We start from the raw sequence: 24,850 nt of genomic DNA on the forward strand, positions 1-24,850 counted from the left end.
AGATGGGGTCCCCAGGCAGGACTCCTGGGGTCCGTGGGGCAGGACAAGAAGGGGCCCGGGGAAGTAAGAAGGCTGGACCCCACCTCTGGCCAGCCTGGGACTGTGCACACAGTGAGTGGGTGGCAGGATATTTATTAAATTGCAGGTCTGTGACCCGCAGCCTCCCGGCGTGGGGTCAGGAGAGCTTCCACTGGAGACAGGTGAGGAGCTGGAACCGGGGATTAAAGGAAGAGGAAAAGGCATGCTTGCCTTGAGAGGAATCCTGAGGCTAGAGCTGAAAACCTCGAGGAAATGCGCTCTTTGGTCAAAAGGAGACAGGAGGGAATTCAGAAGGATGACCCGACTAGGGTCCCCATTCTACTGAGGGGCTCTGCAAAATCTGGGGACAGCTCGGGGGCGGGGGGGGGTACAATCAGAAGACGCCTTGGTCCTGGAGCCAGTGACTCCTGAATTCCACCTCTGCTGAAGACATGGACAGAGAGGGCAGGAAGGAGGCGGAGGGAACTCCTGGGCTCTGGCAGCGCTCCAGGCAGCCCCGGCCGGGGATTGCGAGGTCTCACCTGAGCAAGGTCAGTCTGCAGCCTGCGAACAGCGGGCCCACACTCGTGTTCTTGAACAAGGGTCTGAGCTGTGGGTGAGGGCAAGGGAACTTAACGGATGGTCTGTGTTGCAGGGGCACGATGGGTATAGGTGGGGAGGGGTGGGTGAGAGTGAGGTGGGAGGGGCTAGCTCCCGGGGAATGGGGCAGGAGTGGGCGGGGCTGGCATCAGAATGCAGGAAGAAGACGAGGTGGGCGGGGCTCTCACCTGGCGCTGCAGGGACTTCTCCGTGGTGTTAAACTTCAAGGATCCAGGAGGCTGCATGTCCTCGGTGTAGCGTAGGCTGGTGACGGTGAAGTTGAGGGTGAAAGGCACAAGGGGTTGTCCCGTGGCTGCGGCAGGGGAGGGAGAGGAGAGGCCACGCTGTCAGGCCTGGGATGGATACTGGGCAGGGCCTGGGAACAGCAGCTGTCTCACCGGGGACTGTGGCAAGTGCTAAGGGTCCTTGGGCACCTAATGCCAGAATCACCAGTGTGGACATGAGACCATCACATGATGCGGGTGAAGGTGGGCATGATTTGAAGGAGACAATTCACATTCTTATTTATTCAAGCCCATGTTCAGGCACTTTCTTCCATCCACCTGACCACCACGTGGGGGCCACTTCTGTGCGTCCAGCCAACAGCACAGAGGTGATGCCCAGCTGAGGCTTGCTACAATGACTTCCCAGCCCGTGTCCCTGATCTCTTCCCTCCCTGACAGCTGGAGGCGTGAGCGGGGCCGGCTGCTTCCTTCCCTGGTAGGTGCGGGGCGGGGGGCACCTCCTGAAGACCCATGAGTACTCACCACTGGGCGCAGTTACTGGTGTCTGGTGGGTGTAGCCTGCGGAGAGAGGGCAAGACAGAGGGGAGGTGCTGAGGTGGAGAAGCCCTGGGGTGGGGGGGCAGGAAACGTGAGCTTGACAGCTCAGCAAAGTGCAGGTGGCTGCTGCTCACCACTGACACAGAGACTGTCCTGCTCCAGGGTGTAGTGGCCCAGCCTGGTGACACCACGGGTCAGCCGGCTCAGCTCCCAGTACAGCTTCTCTCTGTCTAGCCCGTGGCCCGCAGGGTGGGGGCGGTAGGAGCAGATGGCGCTGACGCTGGTGGCTGCTCCAGCCTTCTCCGGCCTGGGGAGGGCAGGACACAGAGGTGCAGATGGTGAAGATTCATCAGCGAAGGGCCCCCGAGGGGTACCAATACGGAGGCACCGTGGGGAAAGCTAGGAGGCGACGGGGCCCCTGCCAACAGCCCTCCCCCGGATGCTCATCATCCACACTGAAGGAATTCGCTCCACATTCCTTCCAGGGCCACCTTGTGAGTCTGGCCCCTCTGTGTTTTATGCTCCACCGTCATCACACTGCCAAGTCTCACTTAAAATGGGAATCTTCCTTTCTTGGGAATTTGCTGAATCCTTCTGGCTCCCTACTGCCTGTGGATGAGCAACCCCCCTCCCGCGCTGCCCCAACGCGCACATGGTGGCATCCAGGCTGCCCTGCACATCTCTCCGCCTCCCCCCCTCCCCCCGCAGGTGAGAATGTCTGCTCCGCATGCTCGCTACCTCAGGCTCTCACCTGTGGTTCCCTCTCCCTGAATCACTTCTCCTGGCCCAGAGCTGTGTCTCCTGGCCATCAAGTCCTCCTCCCCAGGTGTGAGCTGCCACTTCAGTTCCTCCTAGACCTGCTACACTGCCCATCTCCTAGCACTTCAACAGTCTCTCTGGGCCTCAGTCTCTCATCTATAAAATGGGTGTCATCATGGTACCCAGGTGTGTCTTGTGAGCATTAAGTCTAATGCTTACAGTAATATCTGGTACATCCCTAAGTGCTAAGGGAGTATCTGCCACTATTATTTTATTCACCATTAGAGTATATGTTTTTATATACTTAATTACATGATTCACACATAATAATTACATATAGTAAATGTGTATGCATACGTCTGCATACGTTTACATATTATTAATGCAGTACCCTCTTCTTGATGGAAGAGTCTATGCTTTGGCCTCCATGGAGATTTCAGAGCTCAGCATGGAGCTTGGACACAGTAGGTGCTCAAGCAGTGCTTGTGGATGGGAAGAAAATTTGTGGAACTCCAGGCCAGGGGAGTGGAGAGGACATTTCTGCTATGGGAACATCAGCACCCTGGGCTAGACCCCAAGCAAGAGGGCTTCATTCCATCCTGCTCTATCCTAGCACCACAGGGAGGGAATTTCTCAAATTCTATTTTTGGAGGCATGCAGATACCCTGGGGGGATGCCCACTGAGGCTCAACCCTCCAGGGGACCTCGGAATGGAGAGGCCCACTCTGCTCAGAAGGCCCATCACTTGGTGAAGGGGGGCCGAGTTGCACATCTCTGCCCTGGAAGGGAGCAGGGGATGGAAGGCTGGGATTCTGGGGGAGGGGAGAGCCCATGGTCCTTCCCAAAGAACGGAAGCACCGCAGGCTTAGTGGGAGCCAGTATGGACTCTGAGGAGGCTGGCCTTGAATCCTGGCTCCACTATGTGACAGCCACTGGCTCTGGGAAAGCTCCTTGACCTTTCTGTGTCTTGGTTTCCCATCTGTAAAATCAGGGTAATAGTAATGACGTTAACAAAGTCCAGGGAGATGATGGACAGGAAGCCTCTTGCCCAGTGACTCTAACCTGGGGTGCTCTGCATCTCAAGGGTCATTTGGCAATGTCTGGTGACAGATTTGTCCGTCACTACTTTGGGATTGGGCTACTATAGGCATCTGTCGCGTAGCCAAGATGCTGCTAAATATCCTACAGAGCAGAGGACAGCCACCCATGACAAGAACTCTCCGGCCCAGAATGTGAATAGTGACCATACACCAAGAACTCCAATGTCTGGCTAAGTATTTGCTGTGGGTTAGCCTTCAGAAACCTCTGCATGCAGCGTGGACATGGTAGACTGGGGATCATAGCCTTTGTGAAGGATCAGGGATGGGTCCTTTATGAAGGAATTCAGTGCATACTTTCCAGTCACTATGTCTTGTCATTTTGTTCCCATTAAATATTGCCTGGGAGATCTGAGGCTCAGGAGGATGGGAGGGTCCAGAGCAGCAGCCCAAAGGACAGCGGTCACCCCTCATTGGGAGCTGGAAAGGGCTGAGGCCAAAGTGAGGACCAAGCCCTAGAGGACCATGGTAAGAATCCCCACGGTGCCTCAGTGGGCCATTTTCTCTGGGGGTCCCACCTGAGCGAGGTCAGTCTGCAGCCAGAGTAGAGGGGGCCGACACTGGTGTTCTTGAATAAGGGTCCGAGCTATTGAAGGAGAGGGAGGTGAGTAGAAGGTCTGAGTTCAACAAGGGCAGGGTTGGGCAAGCTGGGTGGGGATGGCATCCGTTGAGGGAGGGCGGGGAGAGGTGGGTGAGGCTGGGGTCAGTGGGTAGGTGGGCATCAGCAGGTGGTGCAGGAGTGAGGTGGGTGGGGCTCTTACCAGGCTCTGCAAGACCTTCTCTACTTTGTTGAACTTGGCTGAACTCATAAACTGCATGTCCTCTGTGTAGCGCAGGTTGGTGATGGTGAAGTTAAGGGTGAATGGAACCAGAGCATGGCCAGAAACTGCAGTGAGGTTGGGAGAAAAGGCATGCCCTGAGTCACTGTCTAAGCTGGATTTAGGGAAGGTGGGGTAGAGTCTGGATTCGCATCCCTGGTGCCCAGTATGTTCACATCTGGTTTAAGAGCTCAGAAGATCTCCTCCCCAAAAGGGAGACCTTATTTTGTTATTCTACTAGTAGCAATGATATTAATGACAACAAAAATAAAAGCAATCATACTAGCTGATATTTGGTAACAGCTTCTCTGTGCTAAGAACTTTCCATCCAGTATCTTTTGCAGTCCTCAAAAAAACCCTGGAAGTGAATCCTTTTACTTATTCCCAGTTGACAGAGGATAAAAACACATTTCGGAGAAGTTAAGTCACTTCCCTAAAGCCACACAGCGCAAATTCTAGAGTTTGAATGACTTAAACATGAGTCCTGCCCATCTGCTGCCCGTGTGATCTCAGAAAAACACTCAGCCCCCCCAGAACCAGTCTATGCCTCTCTTAAACAGAGAAAGAGCAGTACCCGTCTGCTGGGGTCAAAGACCGTACGTGTAAAGCTGAGTCTGCATGATGTGACAAACAAGCAGTGAATGGTGCTGTCATTGCTTTGTGCACACTGTTGCTGCTGCCACTTACATCTGCTTTCTCTGCTTTAGTCTCTGGCCTTTGGGAATTAGTCCTGGATTTGCCCATGACTATTTCCATTCCATTTAGCAGAAGATAAAGCTTTGAGAGTTGTTCCAGAATGTACCACTGCCCTAATCTTACTAACTGACTCCCCATGGGTCCCCGAAGGCCAACACAGTCACAGGTTGGTCCCTGGCAGGTCACCTGAGGTAGACTGTAAAAGTGAGCACAAATTCTTCACCTCCATGCATCTGCATCCTTGCAGAGTGGCACAAGGCCCTTTCACCAAGAGGTGGGAGTCTATTCCTCCACCTCTTGACTTTGGCCATGACTTGCTTTGGCCAATGGGGCGAGAGAAACGTGATGCAACCAGAAGCTTGAGAAGTGCCTGTGCACTGAGGCTCGCCCTCTCTTGCTTCTAGGAAGTCCATGATCACCATATGAAGAAGCCACAGCTAGTCTATGGGATGATGAGAGGCCACATGAAGGGAACTGAGGCACCCCAGCCATCAGTCAGGCATCTTCCAGAAGCAGAGTCACCTAGCTCACCTGCAGGTGACTACAGACACATAAGGGAGCCTAGTTCAGACCCAACGAACTATCCTGCTGACCTATATACTAGTGAGCAGAGTAGTATGTGATTGTTTTAATCCAATAAATTTGAGGGTCATTTGTTACGCAGTAATGTAGCTGATACAGCACCTTCACAGAAAGCAAAGAGTGGATTAAAAGGAGTTACTGCTTTAGCTTGGGATTGAAAACCCAGAGTTACAGAGCTCTCCAAACCTAGGGATGGAGCTGGCCTGGTCTATTACAAACGCATGGTCCCAAAGATCATCCTCCCCACAGCGTCCCCTTATTTTGACCTGCCTACATTTACTCTTTTGCCCTTCTCATTGCTCAGCACAGAGGCATGTGGGTGGGAAGGAAGGAGACATGGAGAGAAGGCTCTTACCTGTAGAGCTGAAGAAGGAGACTGGAGCTGCTGAGGTTCCTGGGGGTGTGGAAATCACAGGAACTGAGGAGGAAGCAGCAGAAATAAGAAAGATGCAGCCTTATCACCTTGGAGATGCCACAGAGAGGGGCCCTTAATGCCCAGTGTGAGTCACAGAAGGTAGACAGTAGATGGGTGACCAGGCTCCCAAGAATTCCTTCCTCCATGAGGCCCTGGGCTTAGGGGAGAGGCAGCAGATGTTCCCACAAGGTGTGGGGGCATTGGGCCATGTAGGGTTTGAGCACTTACCACTGGGGATGGCAGTCAGTGGTGGGCTGGTGTAACCTGCGGAGAGTGGATGAGAGAGAGGTGGGATGTTTGAAAAGCTGAAGCAAAGGATGAAGGGGCTGGGCCACTGCTGGAAGACCAGATGTCATCAGGAGGTCGTGTCCCTTCCAGACAGTGGGTGGTGCCTCCTATAACTTTCTCTGACTCTCCACCTCCCTGTGTGTGATGTCGCCCTTGGTGGGGAAGGAGGATCTCACAAGGAAAAGAGGAATGACGAGAGAGGAGTCTAGAGGCAGACAGGGATGTGTTCTCTGGCCAGAGCTCAGGGCACCAACAGAATAATCCACCTGGGGTGCAGGAGGAGACCCCTGTCACCACCAGATGCTCACCGTTGACATAGAGACGGTCCCTGTCCAGGATGTAGAAACCGAGCTGGGTGACACCATGGGTCTGGTGGCTCAGTTCCCAGTAGAGCCGCTCCCTGTCCAACTGGAGACCGGAAGGGTCAGGTCGGTAGGTGCAGACAGCATCAACTCCAGTGGCTGTTCCACCCTTTTCGGGCCTGGGGAGAGAAGGACCTGGGCATGGGCACAGGACAGAGTGGCATCCCGGGCAGGACATCATTGTATAGGCCCACTTTTGGTGAATGCCTGCTTCTCTGCTCTCTTGGTCCAAACAGGAGCTGCTCCTGAGAGAAGGGGCATCTCTGAGCAACAAAGGACCAGAGTGGGCGCTTTAGAGTCAGATGACCATTGTTTCCAACCCTGGCTCTGTCGCTTGTCGGGTAATCCACAGAAGTGGGTCTAACTCAGTTCTTCCATATTTGCAGCGTGGATAACACTCTAATCCTTTTGTGAGAATGTCATGGGGTTTGGAAATGATACTGATATATACCTTTGGTGCCAGATACTCATTAACTAGCTGTTTAATTGTTTAACAGATATTTTCACAGAACCAGGCATGTACAGTCCTGAGCACTGGATAGCAGCTGTGAGCAGATTCATCAGCTCTCGGAAAGCTGAGCCAACCCAACTTTTGGAGCTGAGCATCTGAGCATGAGATGCTGCATGGGGAAGACCCCCTACCCAATGTCCACCTGCTTCTCGTATTCCCAGCTCCCTGGGGAAGGCAGCAGGAAAAATTAACCCTGAAGAGCAGCTAGCACTGCCAGAGAGCATTACTGGGGAGAAACAGAGTATCCCTTGCACCTCAACAGAATGGAGGTGACCTTGACCTAAGCTACTTCCAGCTCTGGTCTCCTAGAAACTTGATAAAGGTGCAATGTCAGCTGTGTTTCCCAGTGATGCTGCTTATGGTGACAATGACCCCTTGTTGATGACCTGCACCTTTTCTGAGAGAGCTGAAAATGGACAACAATACCTGACAGGAAGCTATAGCTTTGGGCTTCCTCAGGCATGGTAAACGTCTTAACTTGTCGGGGCTGTTATGAGAGATTCTGGTTACCTTTTGGGACATGGAACATATGAGCCAAGGTGGCTCCATCTCCTACCCACTGAAGTTACGTTTCTTTGCACATTAACCGTCATGTGGATTCCAAAAGAATCATCCTTGGACTTCCAAGAAGGTTCTTACAAAAACAAAAGGCCCAATGCTTGCCGTGCTGGCATGCCATTTCGTCTGTGTGTGACCTATTCAGGTCTTGCAAGTCTGATTATCGGATGGGATTGAAGATGACCCAGAGAGGGCTGGCACCAGAGCTGGGAACCGTGTGAGACATGCAAGGTGCCTGGATACAACATTTAAGGGAATGCTGACACTTGGAGCAGTGCAGACGTAGGGTGGGCACCTGAGGGTGAGCGCCTCCTTAAATGTTGTGCCCTCGGCATCTCACTTGCCTCCCTAGTCCAGGCCCTGGTCGGCCCAACCAGCCTGTCCCTTACTACACACCTCCTAAGGCAAGGCAAGGAAGAGGTCTTACCTTAGTGTGGTCACTCTGCAGCCAATGTAGAGCGAGCCAATGCTGCTGTTGGCAAACAAGGGCTTGAGCTGGGAAGGAAGAAGCAGGCGAATGAAAAATAGATGTAAAAGTCACCGTCATTTTAAAACACCACGTTAAAACAAAACAGCAGCTCCCCAATCATCTCAACACAACATTTAATTCTCAGAAGAACCCTTTGGGATCAATGCTTTTATGATCTTAGTTTTACAGAGGAGGAAATGGTACCAAAGGGCAAGATCACTGCTCCGAAGGCACATCACTTCTCTGTGGCCATTCCACGTTTTGAACCTAGAAACTGTCTTCCCCTCCAGCCCTCCGTAGCCTCCAAAAGTGTAGTAAGGAGACTCAAAGAGGGTGGGGAGGGCGTTGGAAGAGAGGGATGGGTTGCAGGGGGTTCTCACCAGGCGTTGTAGAATTGACTCTGTGGAGTTGAACTTGGCAGAGCTCGGCCGCATGTCCTTTGTGTAGGGCAGGTTGATGATGGTAAAATTGAGGGTAAAGGGCACTGGAGCAGGACCGGCTGCTGCAGTGGGGAAGGAGGAGAAGAAGCCACGTGCTGAGTCAGGTCTGGACCACGGGGAAACACAACCCTAGCCTGCTCAGAGGACTCTACATCCTAGAGATGCCAGAGAGAGGCTGCCCTCACCTGCGACCTTTTGGGTATCGCTCCGTGTTCATCTGAGACTGGAGATGAGTGGGGGTGGGGAGTGGAGGCAGTGGCATGTTCTATTTTACATGGTCCCCAGCTTTGGCCACCTATGGAAACTGAGGATGGTGGTGTCTGGGTGTTTCATAATGAGCCGGGGAAGGTGCCTGCCTATTAGCCAGTAGGGTATTTAATTCTTCACAGCAGGCTGGGAACCCATGAGCTCAGAAGCTTGCCAGGACCAAACTCAATTTTTTTTTATATCCAGTTGTTTTAAACACAGCCCAAACAGGCAGACTTCAGCCACCTTGAGCCTGCCTGCTTTGCTTACCCCCTGAAACAACACCCAACATCTTAGAGCTGTGTAAGGACCACCCCTGTGGCTGCAAAGAGCCTAGCCACGGCTGCCCACCAGGGCTATCTAACCCAGAGACGCTCCACCAGGCTGCCGAGTGACGTGACTAGACATGAGAATGTCTTCTCTGACCGCTGCCCTCCCCAGGGGGTTCCCTTGCCCTTCTCCCCTTTTGAGTAGGGGTCCCCATGGCATAGCTTCTTAAAGATGTCAGCGCTGAGGTTCCTCCCCTGCGGGCAAACCGGGCGCTGCCCACCCACGTTTGTGTGTGTGCTACTGCCATCTAGTGGTCATATCTTTTTCTTTGCTCAACCCCCCAAATCCCTCAAAACCCCTCTAAGCTGGGGTTTAGAACGTCCGACCAGCATGAGACCAGGTGAGAAACCAAGAGCTAAGGACCCTAAGACGTCTTGGCTCCAGCCAGTTTCTTTCTCCCAGCAGGGCACCTTTGAAGACCCTCCCAGACAGGTTCAGACTTCAATGTTTGAAAATTTGCCGGAGGAACAATTTGCCAGCTAACAATTTTCCCCCCAATTAACTCATTTAATAAGACTTATTTTATGAATAATTCCTCTTAAGTATATCTTTATTCAAAAGTTTATTTAAAGAAAGCAGGCAAAACCAGCTTCTGTTCTTTTGTCGTTTTAAATTTTTTAAAAAATGTTTATTTTTGAGAGAGACAGACAGAGACAGAGACAGAGTAGAGAGCAGGGGAGGGGCAGAGAGAGAAGGAGACACAGAACCTGAAGCAGGCTCCAGGCTCTGAGCTGTCAGCACAGAGCCTGATGCAGGGCTTGGACCCACAAACCATGACATCATGGCCTAAGCTGAAGTCAGGCATTAACCGACTGAGCCACCAGCCACCCAGGCTCCCCTGTTCTGTCGTCTTTAAAAATCAATGTCATTGCGGGGCGCCTGGGTGGCTCATCAGTTAAGTGTCTGACTTTGGCTCAGGTCATGATCTCACAGTTTGTGGGTTTGAGCCCCACATCAGACTCTGTGCTGATACTGCAGAGCCTGCTTGGGATTCTCTCTCTCTCTCTCTCTCTCTGTCCCTCCCCCACTTGCTCTCTCTCTCAAAATAAATAAATAGACTTTTAAAAAAAGAATATAAGCTTTATGAGGGCAATGATTTTTTTCTGTGTTGTGTTCCCTGTTGTATTTCCCGGGGCCTGGCACAGAGTAGGAGCTCAACAGGTTGTCAATTGACTCATTATCACTACATTTACTATAACTTTCCGTCTTTATTTGAGTGAATAATGTCAGGTGTGTTTACACTCACCAGGCACTCTCTAACAGATCTGCTATCGGATGGCACTTACCTGTGGGGCTGGGGAAGGTGGATGGAGTTCCAGAAGCTTCCAGGTCCACTGTGGAGGTCCCTAAAGCCGAGGAAAAGCCCTTATTAGTAAAGGCAGAAAGGCGAGCACATGGCAGAAATGCCAGCGACAGAGACTATTCACTAGGCTTGCTGCATGTAGGGCTTGGGCTGAGATTCCCTCTGTTAAGTGGGGCAGAGAGGAGAGCAAATAACTCGTGCCCTCCCAGGAGCTCCGTCCTTCCTGGGGAGGACCTAAGCGGCCACAAAGAGGTGTCAGCTCTTTGCCTTCCCTGTGGGGGGGGCCCTGGGACATCAGCTGAATACTCACTGCTGGTGGTGGATGCAGAGCTCTGATGGGTGAAGCCTGTAGGGAGAGGGAGGCACGATAGTGGGTCAGGGTCAAGGGAGAGGTGGGGGACCAAACAGGAGGCCAGGCAGTGGAGGGGGTTCCAGCAGGGAGCACTGCTGGGGATTCTCCATCAGCACAGCCAGGAAAGAAGGCTGTGAGGGTGAGGTCAGTCCAAGACAAAGAAGAGGAAACCATGGGGTCCAGACCTGAATCAGCACATCCAGTGCACGGGGCCAAATCCCTAAGGGCCAGGCGGGCCATGCATCCTCAAGCCACAGGGCAGAGGCTGCCCCGTGAGGGGGAAGAGACTCCGATCACATCACAGGGGCTCACCATTGACACAGAGACTGTTCCTGTCCAGGGTGTAGTGGCCCAGCAAGGCAATGCCATGGGTCAGCTGGCTCAGCTCCCAGTACAGCTTCTCTCTGTCCAGTCCAGGGCCCGTAGGGTCGGGGCGATGCAGGCAGATAGCATCCACTCTGGTGGCTGCCCCGTCCTGCTCAGGCCTGGGTAAGAATCACCACATAGTTGGTCCAACTGTCTTCTCTATCTGTTGGTCCTTCCCTCTCTCCCCTTGCTGTCCTCGAAGGCAGAAACTTGGGACACCCTAGTTAACAAGAGCTGCTGCATCAGGGAGACGCCCTCCATAAACGAAGAACTGGCACACCACAGGCGGAAGCCTCCTGCACGCCTGGGAGAGAAGCCTCTGAAAGCACGGGGTGTGTGGCCGATGCACAGAGGGGACTGTTGGAGTGAGCAACCCTGGCAGATGCCAATGAAGCCACAACAGCCACATCGTGTCACAGTTCTTGACGGGCACAACAAGGTGCCTAGGGTCACGGTGTAATGGCTGGCTGTAGCCCCAGGGCAAGTGACCACAGCATGGCTTGGTGACATTTTCCTGCAGAAAGTTAGGATTTTCAATGGTGAGGTCAAAAAGCTAAAGTCACTCGGTCTAGAAGCAGGGCGAGGACATTCCTAAAGACCGAAGGGACTAAATGGCTGGAGAGACATGCCCTTGTGGTGGGTCTGTTGGAAAGCATGACAGTCTCCAGTCACAGGACGCTGACCCACCCACTGACCCACCCAGCCACACGCTACTGAGTGAGATGGAGAGAAAGGCACTCCCACACCTGAGGGCCATGGATAGAATCTCTCTCCTAACAACCACCACCCCCTGTTAAATTCTTAGCACGCAGCGGCTCGGCACTGGGTACTCGTCATCACACGCGCTGTATTCCTCAACTCCCACAGTTGTTATTATAGCCATCATACTGTATATCATGCATGACACAATCATACATAATACGAATATGATATATAATGTCATCATATATTTAGAATATAAGTATATGATATATATTTGTTATATATTTGTTTTATATTTTGTTTATTATTGTATTATATATTATATATACCTTATATATTAATCTGTAATATATATTAGGGATTATACCTATATATAAAATATATAACACAAACCTATATATATAGAGTATAGGTATAATTACATATTATACCTACGTCTAAAATATATATTAGGTGATATATGTTATATAATATATTAGAGATTACACCTATATATATCATATGTATTGGAAATGGTACCTATATATAACATACCTATTATGTCCATATGTATGGACATATAAAGTATAGGTGTACTTATATATGTTATACCTAGTGTATCTATACATGATATATATGTAGTTATATATTACATATAAGTATAATATATATATTAGGTATAGATATAATTTGTGTATAATTATACCTATTCTCTCTCTCTATCTCTCTCTCTCTATATATGTGCATGCATATATTTATATATACGGTTGACTTTTGAACAAATGGAGTTTAGAGGGGTTTCAACACAGTGGAATATCTGTATATAACTTTTGACTCCCCCAAAACATAACTAATAGATTGCTGTTGACCAGAAGCCTTACTGATAACATAAACAATTAACATACATTTTTTACATTATAGGCATTATATACTTATAATAAAGTAAGTTAGAGAAAAGAAATTGTTATTAAGAAAATTTTAAGAGAAAATACGTTTCGCACTGAACTGTATTTATTTTTAAAAATCCATGTATAAGTGGATGCATGCAGTTCAAACCTGTGCTGTTAAGGGTCAACTCTCTCTCTTCATATAGATATAGATATTGGTATACTTATATTATGAATAGATATTAATATAGGTATCGATATTAGTATACATACATTATGTATATAGATAGTAATAGAAGTACCGATATTAGTATAATGTATAGATATAGATATTAATATAGGTATTGATATTAGTATACATACATTATGTATAGGCTAATATGTCATGCATAACACACGGAGTAACAAGGCACAGCAAGGTTCCATCGCCTGCCTAGGATCTCAGTAAATGAACGCTGCTCTGGCTTTACCAAGGCTCTTGGCCACTAAGGCTCCTCTGCCGGCTCTTCCCCCAGAAAGGAAGGGGAGCCGGAGGTAGATGCCTGTGATAAAACGGGAATCTGAGGACACCCAGCCCTAGAGAGATTTGGGAAGTGAGAATGCCAGGTGTGAAGCAGTGTCAACCAACGGCCACCCCAGCCGCACCCGAGGGGGCTCTTCCCCAGCCCCAGCCTCCCCGGGCGGGGCAGGCTGCTTCAGCTGAGTCTGCCCATTTAGGGGCACACGCTCTCTCTGTAACCGTGTGCTCGCTTTCCTTGCCTTTCGGATTCTCCCCTCTTAGAGGTTGCCAGATTGGTGTTTTCCACATGTGCGAGGTCAGATGAGGCAGGGGAGGCAGTGCGGCGTAAGAGCGGGGGTTTGTCCCTAGACCCCGCAGTGCTGGGGCTGCTCTGTGCGGCCGGCACGAGCTACTCGATCCCTCAGGGCCTGTCTCAGCTTCGGTCCCGCTTCACAAGGCTGTTGTGAGGACCGGCAGGGTGGAATATAAAGGACTGGCACGGTGCCTCGGGGCTTAGGAGCTGCTAGCTGCCGGGACTGGTATTGTTGATGGTGACGTGCGGTATCCATGGCGGTAGCTGTCCCAAGGCTGGACAAAGTCAGGGAGCCCGTAGGTGAGGGTCGCATACACCTGCTGGGCTGTGTTCTCGGGGAGAGTCTCACCTGAGCGAGGCTAGTCTGCAGCCTGAATAGAGGAATCCCAGACTGCTATTCTTGAAGAGGGGTTTGAGCTATGAGAAAGGAGACGGTAAGTGAGAAGGAAGCAATGAGGGAGGCCAGGGGGAGCTGGGGTATTGGTGAGGAGAAGGAGGCAGAGGCGACCTGGGCACCGGCAGGAATAAGGTGGGTGGGGCTGGCGCTAGTGGGCNGGGGCTGGCGCGATGGGCCGGGTTCTCACCAGATCCTGCAGGATTCTCTCTGTGGAGTTGAACTTTCCGGAGCCTGGGCGCTGCATGTCGTCTTCGAAGTGCAGGTTGGTTACGGTGAAGTTGAGGGTGAACGGCACCAGGAAAGGGATGGCTGCTGTAGCAGGAGAAAGCAAAAGGAGGCGGTGCCTCAGTCCGGCCTGGGCTGGCCTCTAAAACAGCTTCTGGGGATGGAGATGGATCCAGATGTGAGGAAGCAGAGGTTCAGAGTGGCAGGTAGGCTACCTTAGAACCAAACACAGAGGCCTCATAAGGAGCAAAGCCAGATGCTATTAAATGTGGTTGCATCCACATCCATTAGGATGGCTATTAGGCGATGAAAGAAAGGAAGAAAGAGAGAAAGAGAGAGGGAGAGAGGGAAGGAGGGAGGAAGGATGGAAAAAATAAGTGTTGGCAAAGATGTGCAGAAACTGAAATCTTCATGCATTGTTGGTGGGCATGCTCGTGGAGCTACTTGTAGAAAACGGTTCAGGGGCGCCCGGGTGGCTCAGTCGGTTAAGCCTCCGACTTGGGCTCAGGTCATGATCTCACAGTCCGTGAGTTCAAGCCCCGCGTCAGGCTCTGTGCTGACAGCTGGGAGCCTGGAGCCTGCTTCAGATTCTGTGTCTCCCTCTCTCTGCCTCTCCCCCACTCATGCTCGGTCTCTGTCTCTCAAAAATAAACATTTTAAAAAATTTAGAGGGGCGCCTGGGTGGCTGAGTCAGTTAAGTGTTTGACTTCAGCTTAGGTCATGATCTCGCAGTTCATGAGTTCAAGTGCTGCATCAGGCTCTGTATTGACAGCTCAGAGCCTGGATCCTGCTTTAGATTATGTCTCCTCTCTCTGCCCCCTTCCCCACTCATGCTCTGTCTCTTTCTCTCTCAAAAATAAATAAACATTTTTAAAAAATTTTAAAAATCCCAGTCCCCAAAGATTGGATGCTATATGATGTTATTGATACAACATTCCCAAAATAATAACATTAAAGAGATGAGAAACAAATTAGTGGTTGCCAGAATGAGGCTGGGTGGGTATGCCTGTAAAACATCTTTGTAGTGATAGAACTGTTCTGAGCCTTGATTGTAGTGGTGCTTATGAAAATCTGCCAATGTGATAAAATGGCATAAACACACACACACACACACACACACACACACACACAGGAATCCATATAAAACTAGTAAAATCTGAAATCTGAGGTCTGTGGATTTTCCCAGTTAATTTCCTGGTTTTGATATTATACTGTAGTTACAGAAGATGTTAACCACTGAGGAGAAACTGAGTGAAGCATGCAGGGAACTCTGTACTATATTTTGCAATTTCCTGTGAATTTATGTTCATTTCAAAATGAAAAATTTAAATTTAAAAGATTAAAAATTAAAAAGCAGAACTACAGAGTGTGGCATGTTTACGTGCTGAATAACATGGTTATCTTGATTTTTTTCATGTTTATTTATTTTGAGAGAGAGAGCGAGTGAGCATGAGCAAGGGAGGGGCAGAGAGAGAGGGAGAGAGAGAACCCTAAGCAGGTTCTGCACTGTTGGCATAGAGCTCAGTGTGGGGCTTGAACTCATGAACTGTGAGATCATGACCTGAGCTCGAAACTAAGAGTTGGATGCTCAAGTGAGCCACCCAGGTGCCCCAAGAGCTCTGTGCTGACAGTATAGAGGCTGCTTGGGATTCTCTCTCTCCTTCTCTCTCTCTACCTCTTCCCTGCTCATGCTTGTTCACACACTCTCTCTCTCTCAAAATAAAAAAAAAAAAAGAGTTGGACGCTTAGCTGACAGCCACCCAGGTGCCCCGTGGTTATCCTTTACAATTATTATCAATCATAACCACACATTCAATTCCAGTCTCTCAGAACACTGTCAGCTTGGTGAGGGGAGGGACCACCTGACTCCATCTTCTGCCCTCTGCCTGGTACGGGTCACGCGCCCAGTGATGTCTATCGTACTAAGTTCCCTGGTAGTCTCCATGCTGTGTGCTTCCATACATTCTCATTCAACCTTCACAATGACCTTATGAGGTGTGATTATTCTTACCTGGCAGGTGAGGACACCGAGGCACTGAGAGGGTCAGTCAATTGTCCTAGGCCAATGCATCTGGACAGACGAGGACGACACATTCTCTGCTCTTGAGGAGTGAGAGCAGAGCAGGGGCCCCTGGTAGCTCCAGGGCTTTTCTTTACAACTTCCAGGTATAGATTTGAGGCTCCTTACAAGGAGCTAGAGAGAGAAGTCGCCTACCTGTGGAGCTGGAGAAGTGGGCTGGCACTGCCGAGGTCCCTGGGGAGAGCACGGGGGTCACGGGAGCTAAGGATGAACAGTCTGGTGTAAGAATGGGGATTCTGAGTGGAGTGCCTTCCCCTAGAGCCACTGAATGCAGGAGGAACTGAGTAAGACCATTAAGTCTTCTAGCCACCTCTCTCCCCCAGGCCCTGGGGGTAGGGGATCAGTTGCTGTCACCAGGGGTCTGTAGCATGTGGTCATCAGGGCTACGGATACTCACCACTGGGTATGAGGGCTGAGGTCCAGTGGGTGTAACCTGAAATGAGAAAAGGAGACAGAACTGGGATGCAAGCAAGGGAGGGAGGTCCAAGATATAGCCCCAAAGCCCACCAGCCCCTACCCCCAACTAAGACTTCACATCTACGTAGTTCAATGGTTGTGATTCAGGGGGAACCCTATCTCATTTCTAAAAGGCTGAGAGATCAGAGACCCGGGCCCCTGTCTTCATGAACTTGCAATTTATTTGGGAAGGTAAATACACCAACATCTCTAGAAATGGGTTTGTTAAGTGTGCTTTTCAGGCTCCAGAGGGGATTTTGAGATAGACGTTGACAGGGACAGAGATGGCCAGACCTTTGAATAGCCACTGACTTCAGCCAGAGAGATATCCTCTTTTATCAGTCTGGATAAAGACTTTGTGGCCAGACAAGTACAGAAATCGCAGCCCTGAAATGCAGGGATGCAAAGGGAAGAAAAGGATTTGCAAACTGGAGGGCCTATGGGGGTCCTTGACTCATCAAGAGATATCACTCAGGTGGAAAATAACACACCGGGTGGCTTCTATGACTCCCTTGCAGGCAGGAGGCAGATTCTCAGCTTTAACTTGTGGTTACAAAAAAGGTTGCTCACCATTGACATAGAGGCTTTTCTTGTCCAGGGTGAAGAAGCCCAGCTGGGTGACACCATGGGTCTGATGGCTCAGCTCCCAGTACAGCTTCTCCCTATCTAGCTTAGGGCCCATGGGGTCAGAACGGTGAGTACAGACAGCATCAACTCCAGTGGCTGTTCGCTTTTTCTCAGGCCTGGGCAGGGAAAGACATGGGAAACGGGAGGTGGGGACTCCAGGTAGGAGCCCTGGGAAGCCTCACTGAAGGAGGGGACAGAGAAAGCAGAACAGCTGGTAGACAGCCTGGAAGGGCCTTGGTGCTGGAAGAGGGTTGGACATGATTAGGACAAGCAAGACCCCTGAGCACAGAGGGTGCAGCATCTTCCAATGCTGATGCTTGTGCTGAGCATTAAAAATGGAACTAGAGTGGGGTGCCTGGGTGGCTCAGTCGGTTGAGCGTCCGACTTCAGCTCAGGTCATGATCTCACGGTTCGTGGGTTCGAGCCCCGCATCGGGCTCTGTGCTGACAGCCAGCTCAGAGCCTGGAGCCTGCTTTGGATTCTGTGTCTCCCTCTCTCTCTGTCCCTTCCCTGCTCACTCTCTCTCTCTCTCTCTCTCTCTCAGAAATAAATAAAACATTTTTAAAAAATGGAACCAGAGTGAATTATGCTAAATGAAACAAGTCAGTCAGAGAAAGACAAATATATGATTTCACTCATATGTGGAATTTAAGAAACAAAACAGATGAACATAGGAGAAAGAGGGCAAAAAATAAGCTAAAAACAGAGAGGGAGGCAAACCATAAGAGACTCTTAAATACAGAGAATAAACCGAGAATAAACTGTTGCTGGAGGGAGGTGGGTGGGGGATGGGCTAAATGGGTGATGGCCATTAAGGAGGGCACTTGTTGGGATGAGCACTGGGTGTTGTATGTAAGTGATGAATCACTGGGTTCTACTCCTGAAACCATTATTACACTATAGGTTAACTAACTTGGATTTAAATTTTTAAAAACGTAAAATGGGGCGCCTGGGTGGCTCAGTCAGTTAAGTGTCCAACTTCAGCTCAGGTCATGATCTCACGGTTCATGAGTTAGAGCCCCAGCCTCAGACTCTATGTGTCCCTCTCTTTCTGCCCCTACCCTGCTCTCTCTCTCAAGAATAAACATTTAGAAAGAAAGAAAGAAAGAAAGAAAGAAAGAAAGAAAGAAAGAAAGAAAGAAAGAAAGAAAGAAAGAAAGAAAGAAAGAAAAGAAATAAAATTACAATCATAACAAGGCAGCATATATGCTAATGACAGAAGCATGATGGAGAGGACTTAGAGAAGGTGAGAAAAAGCAATGTCAAATTGCTCTCTGGCTCAGTTGCTGGCTGACTCTGAGTAAATCCCTCAACCTCTCTGTGGCTCATTTTTTTTTCATCCATCAAATGAGGTAATAGGACAGACCCTACAGCACTTAGCACTAGTAAATGGTCAGTAAAAGACAGTCATTTTTATAAGGCATTAATAGGGCCAAAGTTCTTGGTGCAAACGGACCTTGCAGTGAGTGAGACTGAGCCTTTTGAAAGAAACAGTGAGGCCAAGCAGCCAGCCTTGAGTGGAGATGGGCATGAGTCTGTGTGGTATCTCAGAGCCAGAGAAATCTCAAGGCCAGTGGAAAGGGGGAAGACATAGCATTGTGGCTGGAGGACTATGGTATCTTTGGAGCTGAGGGTATTCCTTCCTCAGATGAAGGGTCATTGATTGGGAGATTTCACACAAGAAGTAAAGTGAGCCAAGTACACACGTGGGGGCTCCCACATGATAGAGTTATTCTCAGTATCTAGGTCTAGGAAAGGTCATGAATAATTTACTGTGTGTCCTTTATATGTTACTTCCTTTGCTAAGCACCTTTCATTTTAATCCTCACTATCTATGCTCACACAAATGACCACAAATTCTTCCCTTCAATCAGAAGTGGAGTCTCTTTCAGGGCACCTGGGTGGCTCAGTCAGCTGTGTCTGACTTCAGCTCAGGTCATGATCTCACAGTTTGATCTCACGGAGTTCAAGCCCTGTGTTGGGCTCTGTGCTGACAGCTCAGAGCCTGGAGCCTGCTTCAGATTCTGTGTCTCTCTCTCTCTCTGCCTCTTCCTTGCTTGCTCTCTCTCTCTCTTTCTCTCCCTCCCTCTCTCTCAAAAATAACTAAACATTAAAAAATAAAAAAAGAAGTGGAGTCTGTTTCTTCATCTCTTGAATCTGGGCTTGGCCAATGCACGTTCACAAATGTGATGCAAGTGACGGCTTGGAAGGCACATGTGCAATCAGACTTGACATGTCTTGCTGCTCTTGGAACTCTGAGCATGTGAATGAACCCAAGCTTGCCTTCTGGAGCATGAGACAATGTGGAGGAAAGAAAGTATCCCGGCCAGCAGCTGACTGCAGACACACGAATGAGCCTCATCTGAGATCAGCTGAGCCAACCCAGGCTGGAGAATCTCCCAGCAGAAGAGATACCAAATCACCATCCAGCAGAATCATGGGCTACATTTGTTTGCGAGAAAGCAAATCGAGATACTCCAACTGACAGGTGAGGATGCTGAGGCACAGAGATGTCAAGTAGGATATTTAGCAGCATTCCTGGCCTCACTCACTAGATGCCAGGAGTAACTACCACCCTTGAGTTTCGACAACCAAAAAATGTCTCCAGACATTGCCGAATGTCCCCTGCAAGGGAAATCATTCTGGTTGGAAACTATGGCTCCATTGTGATAAAGCCAGCACGATTGACCAGTTGTCTTCTTGATGAATTCTAGAAGAAAGATCTCTCTGAGAAGTTCAACCTTGTCACCTGGGAAGGGGAGTCCAAGACGATTCTGCATTTCCTGGTTAGGAACACAATGTGAGACAGCCTGGCAGCCGGTGGTCAGCTGTCCTGTGATGGAGGTACCGCTCATGGCCCCCACCCCCTGCACATTGCATGCATGTGTACTCTGGAGTTCTCACCTGAGCAAGGCCAGTCTGCAGCCATAATAGAGGGGCCCAATACTGCTGTTCTGGAACAAGGGTTTGAGCTGGGGATGAAAGACATAGAGGTAAGTAGATGGGCCGAGGGGCTGGGAAGGACAAAAGTAGGCACTGGAGGGCCGGCATTGGAGGGGCTCTCACCAGACGATTCAAGGTCCTCTCTACACTGTTGAATAGCTCAGATCCTGGGAGCTCCATGTCCTCTGTGTAGCGCAGATTGGTGATGGTGAAGTTGAGGGTGAAGGGCACCAGAGACAGGCTCACACCTGCAGCCGGAAAGGGAGAGAGGGGCTTCATTACGATCTCTGATGGGGATGGCTGTACGCGGCAGATCCAAGGGTTGCCACCCTATCTGTGTCTTCCTTGCATCCGGCCAGACTTGGCCTCCAACCTGGATGGATGATTTTAGCTGGAAAAAGAACCTCAACTCTTCATCCTAGTGCATCCAAGGAAAAACAGTTGGCAGACATTTTCGTGGGAGGAAAAGAAGCAAAATCACTCTGTTGCCCCCTGGGGCAGAGATCTCCCATTGGCTTCTGACTTCACCATTGGAGAATGTGCACCCGCTGAGTGGTCTTGTCCCCCCTGAGAGTGACTCCTGTCTCAATCTCATTAAACCATCTTTGAAGAGTGGATTTTACGTGGACTGACCACATCTCCTGGTTTTCCCTCGACAGTCATGTGGCTTGCATGTAAATATTAATTAAAACTCTCCCTTTCTTTGTCAAAAGTGTCCCATTAAAAAAAAAGAAAAGAAAAGAAAACAAGAACCCTGTATAGTTATTCTGGGGTTAGTGTATGAAGAATCAAAAGACAGAGGTCTGAAGTGGGTGACTGTACCCTTTACAGATTTCATCTGAGGAGCACCAGTTGGGTGCTCATCTCTGTACTGGGCACTTCATCTACAGCATCTCATCTCACCCTCACCACAATCCTGGGAGTTCAGTATCACCAGTTCCATTTTACAGCTGGGGAAACTGAGGCTCAGAGAAAGTAAATGTTACCCGAGTCCCACAAACAAATGAATGGTACAGCTACAATGCCTTTTTAACTCAAAAACAGGTATTTTTCTGTTTTGTACAACCATGTTTAAAGCAGCATTATTCACAATAGGTGAACATTATTCACCGAATATTATAATTCTGTGCTGACAGCTCAGAGTCTGGAACCTGCTTCAGATTCTGTGTTGCCTCCTTTCTCTGCCCCTCCCCCACTCACACTGTCTCTCTCTCTCTCAAAAATAAATAAAAACATTTAAAAACTTAGGAATAAAATCTTGCCATTTGCTACAGCACGGATGGAGCTGGAGTATATTATGCTAAGCAAAATAAGTCACTCAGAGAAAGACAAACACCATATGATTTCATTCATATGTTGAATTTGAGAAATGACACAAGTGAGCAAAAAGGAAAAAAAAAAGAGAGAGAGACCAGCCAGTAACAGACTCTTAACTACAGAGAACAAACTGATTGATGGCTACCAGAGGGGAGGTGGGTGGGGAGATGGGTTAAATGGGCGATGGGTATTAAGGAGGGCACTTGCTGTGATGGGCACTGGGTGTCGTTTGTAAGTCCTGAGTCACTAAATTGTTCACCTGAAATTACTCTTACAATGTATGTTAACTAACTGGAATTTAAATAAAACAACCAAAAGAAACAAAAAAAGTAAACAAAGCTATAGTAATCAAGACAGTAAGGTACTAGATAAGGGTGGACATGTAGATCAATGGGATATAATTGAAAGTCTAGAAGCAAATCCTCACATTTATGATGAGTTGATTTTCAGCAAGGGCGCCTGTACAATTTAATGGAGAAAGAAAATTTTTAAATAAATGGTACTGGTATAACTGGGGGGAAAAAAGCAATAGTAGCTAAAACTTGCCCACATCTCTTGAAAACATACATTTTCAGATTCAGGAAGCTTCAAAAATCCCAAATAGTATAAACTCAAAGAAAACCATGCTCAGATACATCATAATCAAACTTCTAAAAACCAAAGATGAAGAAGAAGTCTTGAATGCATCTACAGGAAAATGACATCATCCCAATGGGATGACTTGGTCTATAGCACATGCCAAGCTTGTAGGAGCTAAGCCTGTTACAGAAATGGTTGAGTTGATCAGGGTGGAGCAGTAAGGAAGTGGAGAGTGTGCATTCTGTCTAAAGCTGGTAAAAAGTTTACAGTGTCTTGACTCATAAAACACAGAAAGCCAGAGGGCAGAATTCAAATCAGCAGCTTGTATCCCGTAACTCCAGGCTCCCACAGCAGGATTAAAGGTCAGGGAAGTCCTGTCTTGGTCACGACATAAGCGTGAAAAATACCCATAGACTCTAATTTTAAAATAAATCTGAAGGGTTGGAGGTAAGACAAGTTTCCTGACATAAATCAAGCCCCTGCATCAGGTTCCTGGAGACTCAAGAGCCCTCAGACCCACATCTGGGTCAGATGAGGAGACAGCAAGAACCAAGTTCATGACTAAGATCTTGAATGATTTTCAGGATGTTCAAAATAAATCCACAAATGTGGACATATACAAGATTGCTACATTCATTCATTCAACCAGTCAATTAATATAAAGTGAGTGCAGACTAGGTGCTCAGCTCCAAGGTGACAAATACATAAATACTGAATAAAGAAAATAGTATTAAATTCCATCAGAAAATATTCATGGTTGTGGATAGTGAAAACCTGTGGGCCAGGTGTGTATTCAGAGGTGCTACTTCCTATAAGATGGTCTAGGAAGGTCTTTCAAAGAAGGTGAGATTGAGCTGGGATTTGAAAAGTAATAAGGTGCCAGGTATAGCGGATCTCCAGGAAGAGCTGGTATAAAGTCCAGAGTTTAGGACACTAGAGGAACAGAAAATGTCTGCTCCGGCCAGATTTTGGAGAGTGAGGGAGGGAAGTGAGTAGGACAAGCTGAGGCTGCGTGGTCTACAGGAACCAGACTGTGTGGAGTTGAAGTTTTACGGGTCTCAGAGAGCAGGCTCCTACCTGTAGAGCTGAGGATGGGGGGCAGAGAGGTGGAAGATTCTGGAGAGAATGCAGAAGTCACTGGAGCTGAGGAAAAAAAAAAAAAGAACATGGGAAAAATTATGAAGTCCCATCCTGAAAGAATGTGGGACAAAAGCTATTCATTAGAATTTGGTCTTTTGTCTTGACTCAGAGCAAGACCCTGGGTGGGTTGGGGGCTCCTCTGAGTCTGCAGCGAGACACTTAGGGAAGGAGCATTGGCAGTTTCTCTCCACAAGAAGGTGCTTTGGGGAATAAGGGTCCAGTGGGCATTGAAATCTCAGTCTTGAATACTCACTGCTGGTGGTAGGGGTCCAGTACCGGTGATTATAACCTGCAGAGATAAGTAAAGGACTGTTATAATGGCTAAGAGTTAAGGAAGGGGTGGATGAAAATCATGAAATTCATTAGCAAACTTGCTGAGATTTATACATGAACAGTAATGGCTACATTTCATTCAGTTCCCTTATGTGGCTTATCCCTTGAAAATAGTGACGAACATCATCACCATTATTATTGCCAAAATAAAAATACAATAATAATAGCTGCCCCTATTTATTGGGACTGTACTATGCACCAGAAATAATACAAAACAATACATTACAAGGTAGTGGGGCAAACTTACAAACAAGTGTGTTCCAAGGCTTAACCATGTCCTCTTAATCCATAAAGATAATTTTAGCCTTGCTCTCTCAGCTTTTCTTCCTTCACAAAATTTTATGATAGTATGACTTTATCTTTCTAGCGTACTGTCTAGGGTTTTTTTTTTTTTTGGTGGTGTAGAAATGACAAAACTGTGGCTGTTAGAGAGAGTGGTCTGTGGAAGCGAGCAAGATGGAGGAGAGGAAACGTGCATGTGGTTTGGAATATTAGAGAAACGTTGGAAACGGGCTAGGATAATGAACATGAGAAGAGACTTGGAGGTCAGATGCATGGCATAAAAATTGGATTCTGAAAGGAATTGGGGAAAAGAGAATTTTTCATCAGTGTTTCTCTGGGTCATGGTCATCGCCTTGGATGTGAGGGGTGGGAGTAATTCTGGACCCAGAGGAGCCCCATGATTTACTGGGGTTACTCCTGTGAACTATCTTCTGTGACCATCAGGAAAATCCTGCATGGTATGTATGTTTATTCCATTCTGTAAAGCCTACAGGGGTTGCATGGCTTGTCCATAATCACATAAAACAGAGATCTGTCACTTACCAATCACTATCAACCACTGTTTTAAGGAAATATCCAAGTTGATATAGAGGGGACATAACTAACCAAGCATTAGGTTAGATTGTTAGGCTAGAGGTCATTTATACCCCCGTCCTATCCTGAGATTTGAGGCTCTCTTTATCTGGATGGTCTGTGGTGTCACCTTGTAGTTAGAAACTTGGAGGTTAGATTCAATTTCCAGTTTGTTTGAGTCTTGACTCTGTCATGCATGATGGCTGGATTATCTCAGGGAATATGACTTACTGTCTGAATGCAAGATGGCTCTCTCTGTAAAAATGAGTGTAACAACTCACAGGGTGTTGAGTAAGATTAATACAAGATAATACTAATAAAAGAGTTTAGCACAATTTCTGGCCCATAAGAACCTTTTGATAAGAATTAGCCACAATTGTACTTAGTATTCTCAGTGTTAGCATGGCCAGTAGGGGCATTGTTGCTAACGGCGTTGTATAAGTAGTTATTCATGGACTATGTGCTAAGTGTGATGTTATCTCATGAAGTCTGTGTGTTCTGACCAGCCTGTGGACACTGAGTAAAT

General features: G+C 48.4%; 1 protein-coding gene across 1 annotated transcript in view; it reads right to left on the reverse strand.

The window, feature by feature from the left end:
- MUC16 (mucin 16, cell surface associated) overlaps window positions 1-24,850 on the reverse strand; it is a 70,605-nt gene that overhangs the window by 27,761 nt on the left and 17,994 nt on the right. The window contains exons 13-35 of the mRNA XM_077745738.1: window positions 23,390-23,425; window positions 23,074-23,139; window positions 20,224-20,348; window positions 20,062-20,129; window positions 17,101-17,273; window positions 16,472-16,507; window positions 16,210-16,275; window positions 13,957-14,081; window positions 13,722-13,789; window positions 10,939-11,111; window positions 10,585-10,620; window positions 10,258-10,317; window positions 8,336-8,457; window positions 7,914-7,981; window positions 6,364-6,536; window positions 5,996-6,031; window positions 5,708-5,770; window positions 4,018-4,142; window positions 3,775-3,842; window positions 1,535-1,707; window positions 1,386-1,421; window positions 807-931; window positions 561-628 (exon numbers count right to left, since the gene is read on the reverse strand). Coding sequence (XP_077601864.1) covers window positions 561-628; window positions 807-931; window positions 1,386-1,421; window positions 1,535-1,707; window positions 3,775-3,842; window positions 4,018-4,142; window positions 5,708-5,770; window positions 5,996-6,031; window positions 6,364-6,536; window positions 7,914-7,981; window positions 8,336-8,457; window positions 10,258-10,317; window positions 10,585-10,620; window positions 10,939-11,111; window positions 13,722-13,789; window positions 13,957-14,081; window positions 16,210-16,275; window positions 16,472-16,507; window positions 17,101-17,273; window positions 20,062-20,129; window positions 20,224-20,348; window positions 23,074-23,139; window positions 23,390-23,425 — 2,089 coding nt within the window. The remainder of the gene's footprint in view (window positions 1-560; window positions 629-806; window positions 932-1,385; window positions 1,422-1,534; window positions 1,708-3,774; window positions 3,843-4,017; window positions 4,143-5,707; window positions 5,771-5,995; window positions 6,032-6,363; window positions 6,537-7,913; window positions 7,982-8,335; window positions 8,458-10,257; window positions 10,318-10,584; window positions 10,621-10,938; window positions 11,112-13,721; window positions 13,790-13,956; window positions 14,082-16,209; window positions 16,276-16,471; window positions 16,508-17,100; window positions 17,274-20,061; window positions 20,130-20,223; window positions 20,349-23,073; window positions 23,140-23,389; window positions 23,426-24,850) is intronic.

Source organism: Crocuta crocuta, unplaced genomic scaffold, assembly GCF_008692635.1.
Source record: "Crocuta crocuta isolate KB4526 unplaced genomic scaffold, BGI_CrCroc_1.0 scaffold650, whole genome shotgun sequence".
Taxonomy (NCBI): domain Eukaryota; kingdom Metazoa; phylum Chordata; class Mammalia; order Carnivora; family Hyaenidae; genus Crocuta; species Crocuta crocuta.